The following is a 13,345-nucleotide window of genomic DNA, read 5'->3' as shown; positions in this document are numbered from 1 at the left end:
ATAATACCATTTGCAGCAACATGGATGGACCTAGAGATTATCATACTAAGTGAAGTAAGTCAGACAGAGAAAGACAAATATGTGGAATCCAAAAAACTGATACAAATGAACATATTTACAAAACAGAAACAGACTCATAGACATAGAAAACAAACTTATGGTTACCAAAGGGGAACGGTGGAGAGGGATAACTTAGGAGTCTGGGATTAACAGATACACACTACCGTATATAAAACAGATGAACAACAAAGATATACTGTTTAGCACAGGGAACTATATTCAATATCTTGTAATAACCTATAATGGAAAAGAATATGAAAAAGAACACATATATATATATCTGAAACACTTTGTTGTACACACTAACACAACATTGTAAATCAACTATACTTCAGTTTGAAAAATAAAATTTTTAAAAAAGAATGAGCAAGGTTTGGGGGAGGGACAGGAGCACACACCCTACATTTATGTAATATTAAAGATGTCTCCACAGCCTCTTTCTTATTAGGGAAATGGCTGAAAAGACATCATTATCAGCAATACACAGTGGGGAAGCTGGACTGAGGGTGACATTCTTAGGAAAAGATGAGTAAATTTTGGAATTTCAGAGGTGGAAGTGATCTTAAAATTTGATTAGCCCAACTTCCTGCTCAACGAGAAGTATCTTTTCCAGCAGCTTTGCTAGATAACTATCTTGATGAATGTTTCACATGCACTTGGAAACAATGTGTATTCTGCAGTTGTTGGGTATAAATTTTATATATGTCAATTAGATCAAGATGGCTAATTGTGTTGTTCTACTCTTCTATTTTCTTTTTTGTGTGTTCTACCAGTTATAACAGAGATGAGTTGAAATCTCCAAATATAATTATGGATTTGTTTATTTCTCCTTTTATGTCTGTCAATTTTTGTTTTATATATTTTGAAGCTATATGGTTAGATGTATACACGTTTAGGATTGTTACATTTTCCTGTTGAACTGATTTTTTCTATCATTATGAAATGCCCCTTTTTATCTTTAATAATACTTTTCTTCTTGATATTAGTAACCTGCTAGATAACTAATTTTTGGTTAAACACATCTGTGAATGGAAACTCTTACTTCCAGAAGCAGTCATTGCCACAATTAGACAATAAGAAAGTTAAACTTTCATTGGGAGGATCATCCTTACGCCAAGTCAAATTTTGCCTCATGGTAGCTTCAACCCATTGGTACTTGCCTCGTTTAGCAAAACAACATATGGTAAGCATAGTAGTTAAGAACGTGGGCTTCAGAGTCGGAAAGGTTTGACTAGGCTTAAGCCAAGTGGTGGTTACGTGACCTGTCAAGCCTCAGTTTTCTCATTTGTAAAATAGGTATGATAATACTTATCCTTAACAGGGGTGTGAGGATGATTAAATGAGTTAGGTACCTAGAACTTATTAAATAGTCAGTTAGTACTGTCAATTATTATTATCTCTTTTATGTGACAAAACCCTTCAGATATCTGAAGATCACTGGCAAGACCCCGTATAGTCTTTCCACCTCTTAGGTAAAACATGCCTACTTCCTTCAACCATATCTCACAGGACATAATTTTCAGCCCCAGTTCCAGATAGCACTCTTCGGATACACTTTGTTTTTGCCAGTGTAACATGACCTATATTCCAGATATTATCTAAGCAGCACAAAGTGTAGCGTGACTAATTATTTCCTATGTGCTGAGTACACTTCAGGCCCAACACAGGGTTTTAAAGCAGCCTAAGGTCATAAGATCGATTTTGTTGAGTGATCTACTGCCCAGCTAGGTTGGCTATAACAGACGCCTTATCACTTGGAGATGGTCTCCAGGTTGACCCAAGACCTTTGTTGCCCCTTAGTCAACAACGACTACTTGTTCAGTCGGTTATAGATCCAGTCAACTACACTATTATCCATCCCATGTTTTACCATTTTATGCACAAGGTGTGTGCTGTGTGGGTCCTGGGCCTGTTTGCCCTTAGATCAATCCCTCAGTTTCTGCTCTATACGGCGGGAAGGCTGACTCCTGCAGGCTGTGTATCCCAGGCTCGTGACAGCCAACAGCAGGCATTTGGGAAGATGTGAGAGTTAGCAGGAGGAAGGAGAATGAGTGTTTCTCCCCCATACTCTATGCTATAAGGCCTCTCCAGCAGCAGCCACAGCTCTTCCCTGGCTCCAGATACCACTGGACAGGCCCACTTGGGTTCCACCCCTGGGCCCATTAACCCTGCCTTCCCCCTGTTCCTCCAACCCAGCAGTGTGGTAGCAGCTTCCTGCTTTTGCTAACTGGTGATTTGCCTCCCTAGTCCCCATTTGGCTTCTCAGTCTGTTCCATCAAAAGAATTACTATTTTCTGGTTTCAATTTCCATTGGTTTAAATGGTTTCTGTTATCCCAGTTGTCTCTATAATTCAAATGTTACTGGCAACTCTAGCATTTCTGAAATAAAGATAAGCTTTATTATCTTTACTATATGTTTTACTACTATATTATCTTTACTACTGCACATAGTATCATCTGCTTTATCATCATAATGACCCTAACTAAGGTGAAAAAATGTAGTTTTACATGCATTAATCTTAGAGAATCCTGACAGGTTTCTAGTAGTCACTGAAAGAAATCTTTTAGGATGGCTCTCAATTGGTCTGTTAAATGGCCTGGGGAGGAACATTAGGTTAAACAGTTTGTAATTCCCAGGAGCTTTCTTCCCTTCAAAATTCAGGATATTGTTTTCTTAACTCAGGGTTTCCTTATTCCCTTCAGTTTCCCCAAGGGAGAAAAGACACTGAGAGCAGATTTAGCCCCATTAGTAAGTTTTTTTAGCAAATGCTTTCTCTGGGCCTAGAGGCTAAATGTACAGACATCATTTCACTACCGAGTTGCTTCTCTCCGGCTGTTCTCCTCCCTATGCCCTCTGCCATCTGACTTCCCCTTTTAGGGTGAAGGCCATTTCTCTTGCGGAAACAGAAACTATGCTGCCACCTTCCTCCACTTGTTGAAGTTGTACTCTATCTATCTTGGGCCTTTTTGTTGATTTAAAGTACGTCTATAAGCCTCAGCCTGCTCACGCCTTCAGGCTGGTTTGGCCCTTCTGTTCTTAGTACCTGCTCTGTGTCTATCTGGGATCCTTGCTCAGGCCAGTTCTCAACCTGTGGGCTCAATCCCTGGCTTCTCAGGGCCTCTGTACCCTTTTTTTCAGTCGTGCTCCCCGGCCTTCTTCCGACAGATTTCTAATTGCCTTGGGGTTGCAACCTGGCCTTTGAAAAACTGCAGCCTTCTGTTATTGTCTCTTCTAGACTCTCTAGCCATGCTACCTAGCAATTTTTTCCCTGTCCTTATGAAATCAATTCTCTTTTCACTATATTTAATATGAACTGTTGCCCAGACAACAAATAAAATGCTATAAACCTATTTTCAAGGTGTATGCCAAAACTTAGGCATTTTAAGGACAAAGCACATCCTTCCTCTAGTCTTGTTCTATGTAAACGCACCCTAACTGGAGTCCTAGATCTCCCCTGCTTCCTTCAGACACCCCTCATCTGGGTAGAATATCCTTATGTGCTGGTCTTCAATCTTTTTTTGTTTGTTTGTTTGCATTTCTCCTAAAACAATCGTGATGCAGTGTGCTCCTTCTCACACATTTATTAAGTTCATTCTTAGAATATATCATAGGTTTCTATATTGGAAAAATATACGATGTTTAGACCGTTATAAACACATATTTTTAGTAAGGCAATTATTTCACTCTTTACAAATGCATCCAATGTCACCTAGAAATCAAAGAAGGTGTCTTTCATACACACCACCATCCATTGAAAAATACATATAAAAATTCTTCTCTAATGGTCAGAACTTTACATTGTTTCTTTTTATTCCTCGAATATCAGTTCCCATTCCACTTCTGCAGAATTTTATTCTAATGCAACATGTTTGAACACTCTTTTGGTGATTATCCTTTTGTTTCTTTGCAACAACAAAACATGTATAGCTATTGAAATTAAATTTTTTTTCTTGTGACCATGAGGCTTTAAGTGTTCAAAGTTTTCTTCTGCATTGAAATCTAATTTCCATTATTATCAGTACATGTAAAATCGAAACATAAAATATTATGAATATTGATAATTATTAAACATAAAAAAGTTTACTGGAAATGTATCTTTTAATGGGATGGATGGGGCTCTCTTTTTCAATCTGTTCATGAATCTGAGGATGCATATGACTTATGGTTGGAATGAGACAAGGTTCAGTATCAATTCTATTTCTATTTTTCATTTTTTGTAGCTATAAGGGCTAAGGAATCTTGCTCATATGAATAAATAGGTGGGAATGGAAGAAGTTCGGTTATAGTAATATCATTTCATTCTTTGAAAGCCTTATGATTTATATGACAAAAAATTACTTTATTTTTTTATTATCAGCTGTTAACTCTATTAGGGCCTCCTTCAATTTTGTTGAAAACAGAATTTGATACCTCCTGGTTTGCAGAAGGATTTGTTAGTCATTACAATTTGGTATGGTATCAATATTTCCAATCATTCTTTTGTTTATCACTATGGAGGATTTTATACCTCAGGGCAATGCACTGTATTCATGATGGGTGAAAGGGAGGCTTTTTATGAAGTGGGTAAAGCAAAAATAAAAGAGGAAGCGTTTTAGGAGAACCCCAAGAGCCTTGCCTGGAAGGCATATTCTCAGGCACACTCAATTTGGGGAACAAGTACTAGGGGAAGATGAAGATCTAGAAACTAATTTCCTAAAACCGCCTATGCTATGCATCTCATAGAAAGTCTTTGTGATCCCATATACTCTAGCTGGAAGATCATTAAGGGTTTAAGGAATTAATTAACTAATTAATTAATTAAGGTTTGAGGAATAAATCTGTTCCTCACCTGATTCATCCCTGGTCTAGATGAGGAAGCAGGCAGAGTGCCCTCCCATGGATGAGGGACATCCCTCAGCCCGAGCGAGAAAGAGGGGGACTGGTACCAAATTGCCCAAAGACCCTAGGTGCATTATAACACTCAAATAGAGATCAACAAACATGGGGCAGTGATTTAGGGGTGCAGATACTCAAGTACACTAGGGGATTGTGAGGATGTAGAGCCCTCTTTCTTCCAGTTGACTGAACTCAGACTAACTTCAATGCTCTGAAGTTCCTCCCAGTTGATGCCTGTTTGTAGGAAATGCAATAAAGATAGAAGGCAGTTACATCCAGCTAAGGGCTTTCCTGATGACTCACTATTAGTTGAGAAGTAAGAGGGCACCATCCCTGCAGTAATTGAGGGTCTTTGATCCAAACCTCTGGGCACTCACCGTATGCCAAGCACCATACTCAGCTCTTTATGTTCATTATCTCTTTTAATTTTTACAATAATCCTATGTGGTAGATGCTACTATTGCTATTCTTTTACAAATAAGAAAAATGCTAGATTAAGAGAGGTGAAATACCCTGCCCAAGGTCAGGTGAAAACAACCTTCAACCTCGTGTCTAATTATTCTAGTTTGTCCTTCTTTATACCAGATCATAAAGTCACCCCACTGCTGTCAAGGTCAATGGTCTTTAGGTACCAAAATCCACAGACCCTCCAGAAGACAGAACATATCCTCTGAGTGTAATGTGTGGAATAGGGAGGGGACAGAGAAAAACTGGCATAGTTTAACTCAGACCAGTCAGCGAAGGCTGAAAAACATAAGCCAATGAACAGAGCCAAATCTATTCTTCTACAGTTGTTATATGTCTTTCCTCAAATGACCTTTCCCAGAACAAACAAGAACTTGAAGATTCTCTTCAGATTTAGGTTCTTGGCTCGTGTTGTGGTGGAGAGAGCCCTCAACCCAGAGGAATGGGGACAGCTATTGATTCACTGGCTCCCTCAAGCTACCCATTTCAATTCTCTGGACTTCAGCTGTTTCATGTGCAATAGATTAGGCTGGGACTAGAGTAGTTTCCAAACTTTTTAGACTATGACCCAGAGTGAGAAAAAAATTATCACACCATGAGCCAAGATGCACACACACGCGTGTGCGCACGCACACACACACACACACACCCCTCTGAAATAATTTGTGTTTCACAAAACAACACTAATCCCTACTATGTGATGCCCTGATATATTCTATTCTATTCATTCGGTTCATTCATTTTATTGGTAAAAAACACCCATCTGGTTGCTACTCATTAAACTGATTTTTTAATCTGTTAATGAGTGGCAAATCATGGTTTAAAAAACTCTGGACTCTGAAAGAGTAGTTTAATATCAAGTCAGTATTGTTCCTGTGAATTAGGCAAAACTTAACTTTGGTACTCTCCCACCTTTCAGGGACTCATTTTCCTGGCTTCCTCTAGACCAGTTTTATTCCCTCTACCCCTATTTACCCTAACCTCCACTGCTTTATACTCAGATATCAAAAAATATTTCTGAGCAGGTGCTTTTGTTTTCTCTGAGGTATCTCTGTCTCTTTATAGCCATCCTCCTAGTTTTGGTTTGAGCTTGTTACTTGCAGCTAATGCAGGTCCTGTGTTGGAGAGATGCCTCCATGTATTCTAGTCCCTGAAACTACTCACCTTTGACTTTCAGAGTCAGGTACTTGTAGTCCCAGGCGATCCCATAGATGATCAGGCAGCGGTACTGCCCTGCATCTCTCACTTGGACTTGGGGGATGTGGAACAAGGCCTTCCCCAGGGGCAGCTGCTCCTCCAGCAAAATGGCTCTTTCACTGAGCAAGGTTGTATCATTTTCCACCTTTTGCAAACTGGCTTTTAAATCTCCGAGTTCCACATGACCTCCGGTGTCAAAATCACACTCCAAGGTCACATTGCCACCGTAGTCTACCGTGTACATTTCCTTTGGGACCGTCACTGTGAATAAAGCTGAACAGAAAATAAGACATTCTCAGATTGTCTGCCTTCACATTTCAGTTCTGTACAGAGTGGGACCTGAGGAGACCTATCCCACCCCCATTTCCCAAGAGATACCTGTCATTATCTGGGCATTTGTGAAGGTTCCTTTCTCTCCTTTGCCCCCATCCATTCTGGGAAAGAGTAGAATTCTTGATCTGCTCTGAGGTAGTTCTCACCTCTCAACACTCCTCACCTGTGCAGCTGACTGCCTTCCTACCCCCTATTATCCAGGCTCATTTTCTTCATATGGGTCAAATTACATCATTATCTGCCAAATTCTACCTCCTCTCACCAGTGATAGTAATAATAACTACCACCCATTGAGTTCTTACTAGGTGTTAGGCCTCTGCTAACACATGATCTCTTTTAGTCCCCCCAGGAAGCCAGTGACGTAGAGCTATCTTCTTTTTAGAAAATGAAACTGAGACACAGAAAGGTTAAGCAACTTGCCTAATATTGCACAGCCAGGATCAGACCCAGGTATTGTTAAGTTCAAGCGCTCTTAACCATCATATCATACAAGTCTACTGTAGAAGCGTCTTTTCTGTCAATAAGAGGAAAGAATGGAACTAATACTTAGTGTATACCTACTATGTGCCAGCCACTGTTCTAGGCTCTTTATAACTATATCATTGGGACTTCCCTTGTGGTCCAGTGGTTAAGACTCCACGTTCCCAAGGCAGGGGGCCTGGGTTCGACCCTGCATGTCTCAACTAAGATCCCGCATGCAGCAACGAAGATCCCGAGTGCCGCAACTAAGACCCGGAGCAGCTAAATAAATAAATGTTTTTTAAAAAACCTATGTCATTTAATACTGAAAATACAAGCATGAAACATGTATTATCATTACTGTTTTATAGTTGAGGAAACTGGGTCAAAGAGGTTTGCTCCAGGATGTACAGTTAGTAAAGTTAAAATTCTGAGCTAGTCCGATGGTTGACTTCAAAATCTGTAGTCTTTGAAACAGTATTTCCCAAAACGTGAGGCACATACTTCTAGAAGTATGCAAAATGATTTTAGATACGGCAGAATCAAGGCCCAAAGGGAGTTGGATTATTCGGAGAGGAATTTATTCCCTCTTCAATTCTATTCCAATCCTTCAAATTACATATAATTTGCAACTAGACTCTCACGTCTCTAACAATGGTTATTTTTCTTTTTATTTTATTTTATTTATTTATTTTTGGCTGCTTTGGGTCTTCGTTGCTGTGCGTGGGCTTTCTCTAGTTGTGGCGAGCAGGTGCTACTCTTCGATGCGGTGCATGGGCTGCTCACTGTGGTGGCATCTCTAGTTGCAGAGCATGGGCTCTAGGTGCGTGGGCTTCAGTAGTTGTGGCTCGCAGGCTCTAGAGCGCAGGCTCAGTAGTTGTGGCACACGGGCTTAGTTGCTCCGCAGCATGTGTGATCTTCCCAGGCCAGGGCTCAAACCAGTGTCCCCTGCCTTGTCAGGTGGATTCTTAACCACTGCGCCACCAGGGAAGCCCTATTTTCCCTTTTAATAAAACAAGAAGCTCTCAGGCAGATATTATTATCTGGGTAGAATTTAATAGCACCACTTTACTTTCATTGCATTTATTTTTGCTCATATCCTCTATTTACCTGTACCAGTGATACTGGTTTTCCATTTACCACAAGGGTAGATTGTTTTGTTCAAAAAATAAAAGCTCAGTTGATTTAGATAATTCTATAAAAACAATAGCACAAAGAGTAGTCAAACATGGCAAAACTAATGAAAGTAGTGTATGCATGAATAAATTGTGATAAATTGTACAAAATTATGCTGCTTCCATTATTAATGAGTGGTTAGTCATTAAGACTGAGTGTAAGATCTCGAAGTAGCTTCTGAATTGTGACAGAAGATTAGATCAAATTATGTTCAGTAGAGCTTACTTCATTAATCCATTCATTTAATCAGTCAAAACATCCACTTATATCTGGGGATGGCTTCTAAGAATATGCTATTTGAGTGGTTGTTTCCACATAAAACGTGGTATGGAAAGAGCTTGGGATTTAGTGACAGATGAACCTGGGTTCAAATTTTGACTATATCAGGATTATGAGCCCTTTGATCTTGATCATGCCATTTAAACTCTATGAGTCTCAGCCTCTTTATCTGTAAAGGTCGAAGATAACATCTACCTGTCAGCATTGTGGGGAAAACTAGACAAAATGGCACATATGAAGTGCCTTATTTTGGCAGGTAGTCAGCAAACTTTCTTTTGTACAATGTTTTAATTCTTGAGAAAGTGGTATTCGGACCACCCTGGATAACAGATTTCACAGTATAAATAGTTCGGGGGTTTTCTGTTGCTTGAGTGATTCACATCATAATTCTCTTCTGACTGGAGTTTTTCCTCCTACCATCCTGCAAATCTTTGAAGGCAGTGACCAGGTTGAATTTGCTTTGGCGTCTCCAGTGCCTAACACATACTAAATTCCAGTTAAGGGTTTAACATAAAATGACAAAAACGGGGAGAGGGAGAAACAAAAGGATGAGCCTCCCCATATTCACTTTTGCTTTCCTCTCATCAAACAGCAACTTGCCCCAAATTGCACAAACTGACATTCTTTTTTTTTTTTTTTGCGGTACGCGGGCCTCTCACTGTTGTGGCCTCTCTCGTTGCGGAGCACAGGCTCCGGACGCGCAGGCTCAGCGGCCATGGCTCCCGGGCCCAGCCGCTCCGCGGCATGTGGGATCTTCCCGGACCGGGGCACAAACCCGTGTGCCCTGCACTGGCAGGCACACTCTCAACCACTGTGCCACCAGGGAAGCCCCAAACTGGCATTCTTAATCACCATACAGCACAGGTTAGAGTGTAGTGCACACACTTGAGTTTTTATCAAAAATTAATGACGAGCTTATATATTGCCTCCAACCCCTGTTTTAACCACAACTAGAACATTAGCGTGCCTTTCTGACAGAGATCTATGATACAAAAAGGAGTTCACAGCTGCCTGGTATTCTTTTGTGCAGGATGGGGGTGGGGGCAGGCTACAATGTGAGTTCTTCTGTGTAAAACAATGCCAATTCAGCATTTGCTTGGCCAGGTTGAGAAGACTCTGGGACGATACATGTGAGAAAAGATGCCATGCTTCTGAATTTCCCGCATGATTCCATTTTGTGGAATTCCCTGAACACTTGTAATAACTCTCACTGGTGTCTCCGTAATAGGATACTCTTTAAAGTAGATTCCTTTATGATTAGAATCATCTCCAAATACTTGAGTTATTAAGTCCCCTTATAATTAAAACAGAGCTGCCTGATACCAAATCCACTCTACCCTGGAGAATAATATTTATTTATTCATTATCTAATATGTATTAACCATATTCTATGCACCAGGTTCAGGAATTTACACTACTTTTACTCTCCTCATGGTACTTCCTTCTCTTATTTTATTACACATGATGTAACAAGAAACAGGGAAGAGAAATGGGGCTTGCAGGGAAGGTTAATTGCTGAGCCTGAGATTTAACAAGAATCAGAGGACTTTGGGTATAGTCTCTATTGAATTTATTTAGTAGATTTATTTACCACACTTATACTTTCTTCTCATGAGAGAAGGAACGCCTCTAACTTCCTCTGGAACTCCCCATAGCATTCAGCAGAACTTCCCTCTTCACTGTCTGGGCCTTTGAAAAAAAAAATCCATTTTCTGCTTGCTTTTCCCCTCTGCCTTGTGCAGCGTGTGTGTGTATATACAGAGGCTGGAAGCATAAAGTATGCTACCTCTCAGGCAGGTGACATTTTCCATCTAATGTTCACAAGAGGAAAGAGCAATTGGCAAAGATGAATCACATATCTGAGTCGCTCAGAATAACTAGAAGATTAATTGTTAGTTGGTCTATTTTGCCCCAACTAAAGCTTGTAAGACATGCAAAGCTTTGAGCTTGATTACTCGATACAAAATGACAAGTTTAGGAAATGCAATACTAAAATATTCTTACTTATTATAAACTACAGAGGAAATCAAAACACTCTTGCAAGCAATTCTGTGAAGAGGTTTTTCTCAAGCTTGGCTGCACATTAGAATCACTAATGAGAGGGCCTCAACCTTGCATCATAAGAATCACCTGGGAAGCTTTTAAAACACACTAATGCTCAAACCCCACTTTGGATCCTCTAAAATTAAATTCTAATTATTTTGTGAGGCCAGCATCAATTAAAAAAAAAAATTCCCTAGGAGTTTCTAAGGTGCAGGGAGCATTGAGAAACCATTGGCTGGACAAATAAAACACCTGCACTTGCAAACATTTTTTACCATCCTGCCATCCAAAGTGTTGTCCTCAGTTTTCCCTGGGAGCTAGTTAGGAATGCAGAATCTCAGCCCATGCCCTGGACCTAGAGAAGCAGAATCTGCATTTTAACAAGGTTGGGGTGATTCACATGCACATTGACATCTGAGAAACAGAGTTATAACACTGGTTTGCATTTGGACTGTGACTGGGAAGTAGAGTGAAAGATAACATTTATTAAACTCAATGAAGCAGACACTGGGCTAAACTGTACATCACCATTTCATGTTCCCAAAACTCTGCAAGGTAGGAGTCACTACCCTCATTTTACAGATGGGGAAACTGAGGCTTAAAGAAATGATACAACCTGCCCAAAGTAAAAAAGTGGGAGCTCATGGAGTTGGAATTCAAATTCATATCTCTGTGTGTTGAAAGCTTGTACTTCTAACAGATAGGACTATATATCTACTGGCATGTGTATACTACATACATGAATGAAATAGATATACTTTCCAGCTTTATAATAAGGAAAAGACATTTGTTTTCTATTTCATATGTCACATGGTTATTAAATTAAACTCCAACCTAGCATTGAACTCCTGATGTCATCAGACAAAGGAGAAAACTGGAAAGTTTCCACAACTGAAAATTAAGCCAGTAAAACATTCATTTGGTCATCTTGACTAAATTAAAGGGCAAAGGACTTGGCCAGAGCATGAAAAATTAATAAATGCACGTTCTTTAGACAGATTAAAATAGCTGGCTTGAGTAATGCTGGAGCCTTTCTGAAAGTTCTTGGGGGAAGTTCGCCTTTTATTTGCAGTCGGGGCACCGATGGAGTCAGACCTGTCACATCTCCAGGAAACACAAAACAATTTATTTGCATTACCTACCAAGATAGCTTCCTCTTTAAGCTAATTTTATACCTTTTTTCCCCATTAACAACAGAAGCTTAAGTGTTTACAGACTTCTTAAGGTATTTTGAAAGGTGAGGATGGGTGTAGGCAGTGAGGGGAGGGGGGACTGCTTTACACAGCCAGCCTTCAGAAAGCTCTAGTTCCTGGTTTAGAATAGATGCTGCTCTGATCACTTGACGCATGCACTCCTCTTAGCAGGAATGCTGCATGAGACATCTTGTCTATTAGAAATCCCTTCCCCAACCTGATCCTTCTACTTTCTATACCTCAGGGGTCAGCAGATATAGTTTTGGAGGTCAGCTATAGGCTAAGTGGAGTGACCCAGGGTGTGGTCCCTGCCCTAGAGTGACCTCAAGCATCACCCTGGTCATGGGCTTCCTGGATTTTATTCTTCTCTGGTGGATGAAGAAAGAAGGAGACATCAATGAAAGACATAAGACTGGGGTTACTTTTTCCTTCAAGACATGACAAAGTACAAAAATAAATATTTCCCCTTAAATGTGTCTGGGTAACAAGATGTCCTTAGGTTTTGAAATGAAAATATAAGGAAAAAATTGAACTACAACACTACAGTAATAAAAGAGTGAGTGATATAAGTGAAAGAATATATACATAGATCAATAGAACAGAAGGGCCAGAAAAAGACCCACACAAATATGGACAATTGATTTTTTACAAAGGTGCAAAGGCAATCAATGGAGAAAGGATAGTCTTTTCAGTAAATGAACAAATGGGGCTGGAGCAACCGGATGTCCACGTGCAAAAAAAAAAAAAAAAAAAAGCCCCAACCTATACTTCACACTATACTAAAATCAACTCAAGATGGATGGTCAACCTAAATGTAAAATGTACAACTATAAAGTATTTAGAAGAAAACATAGAAGAAAATCTTTCAGGTCTTGGGTTAGGGAAAGAGTTCTTAGATATGACAATCCATCAAAGAAAAAATTTGATAAATTAGGTATCTCCAAAATTAAAATCTTTCCTCTGCAAAAGACACTGTTAAGAGAATGAGAGGGACTTCCCTGGTGATCCAGTGGTAAAGAACCCATCTTCCAATGCAGGGGACGAGGGTTCGATCCCTGGTTGGGAAACTAAGATCCCACATGCCTCGGGGCAACTAAGCCTGCGCACCACAACTACTGAGCTCGCGTGCCTCAATGAAAGAGCCTGCATGCTGCCAACTACAGAGCCCACGCGCCCTAGAGCCCGCATACCACAGCTAGAGAGAAGCCCACTCCCCGCAACAAAAGATCCCACATGACTCAACAAAGATCCTGCTGCCACAACT

General features: G+C 40.1%; 1 protein-coding gene across 1 annotated transcript in view; it reads right to left on the bottom strand.

The window, feature by feature from the left end:
- Positions 1–13,345, bottom strand: part of PDCD1LG2 (programmed cell death 1 ligand 2) — a gene marked incomplete at its 3' end in the record, with an annotated part of 78,681 nt that overhangs the window by 62,939 nt on the left and 2,397 nt on the right. Inside the window, exon 2 of the mRNA XM_082656684.1 lies at positions 6,566–6,871. Within this exon, the coding sequence (XP_082512810.1) occupies positions 6,566–6,871 (306 nt within the window). The remainder of the gene's footprint in view (positions 1–6,565; positions 6,872–13,345) is intronic.

Source organism: Grampus griseus (assembly GCF_964374135.1).
Source record: "Grampus griseus genome assembly, chromosome: 6".
Taxonomy (NCBI): domain Eukaryota; kingdom Metazoa; phylum Chordata; class Mammalia; order Artiodactyla; family Delphinidae; genus Grampus; species Grampus griseus.
Note: the sequence above shows the minus strand (reverse complement) of the source record. Positions and strands in the feature narration are given on the sequence as shown.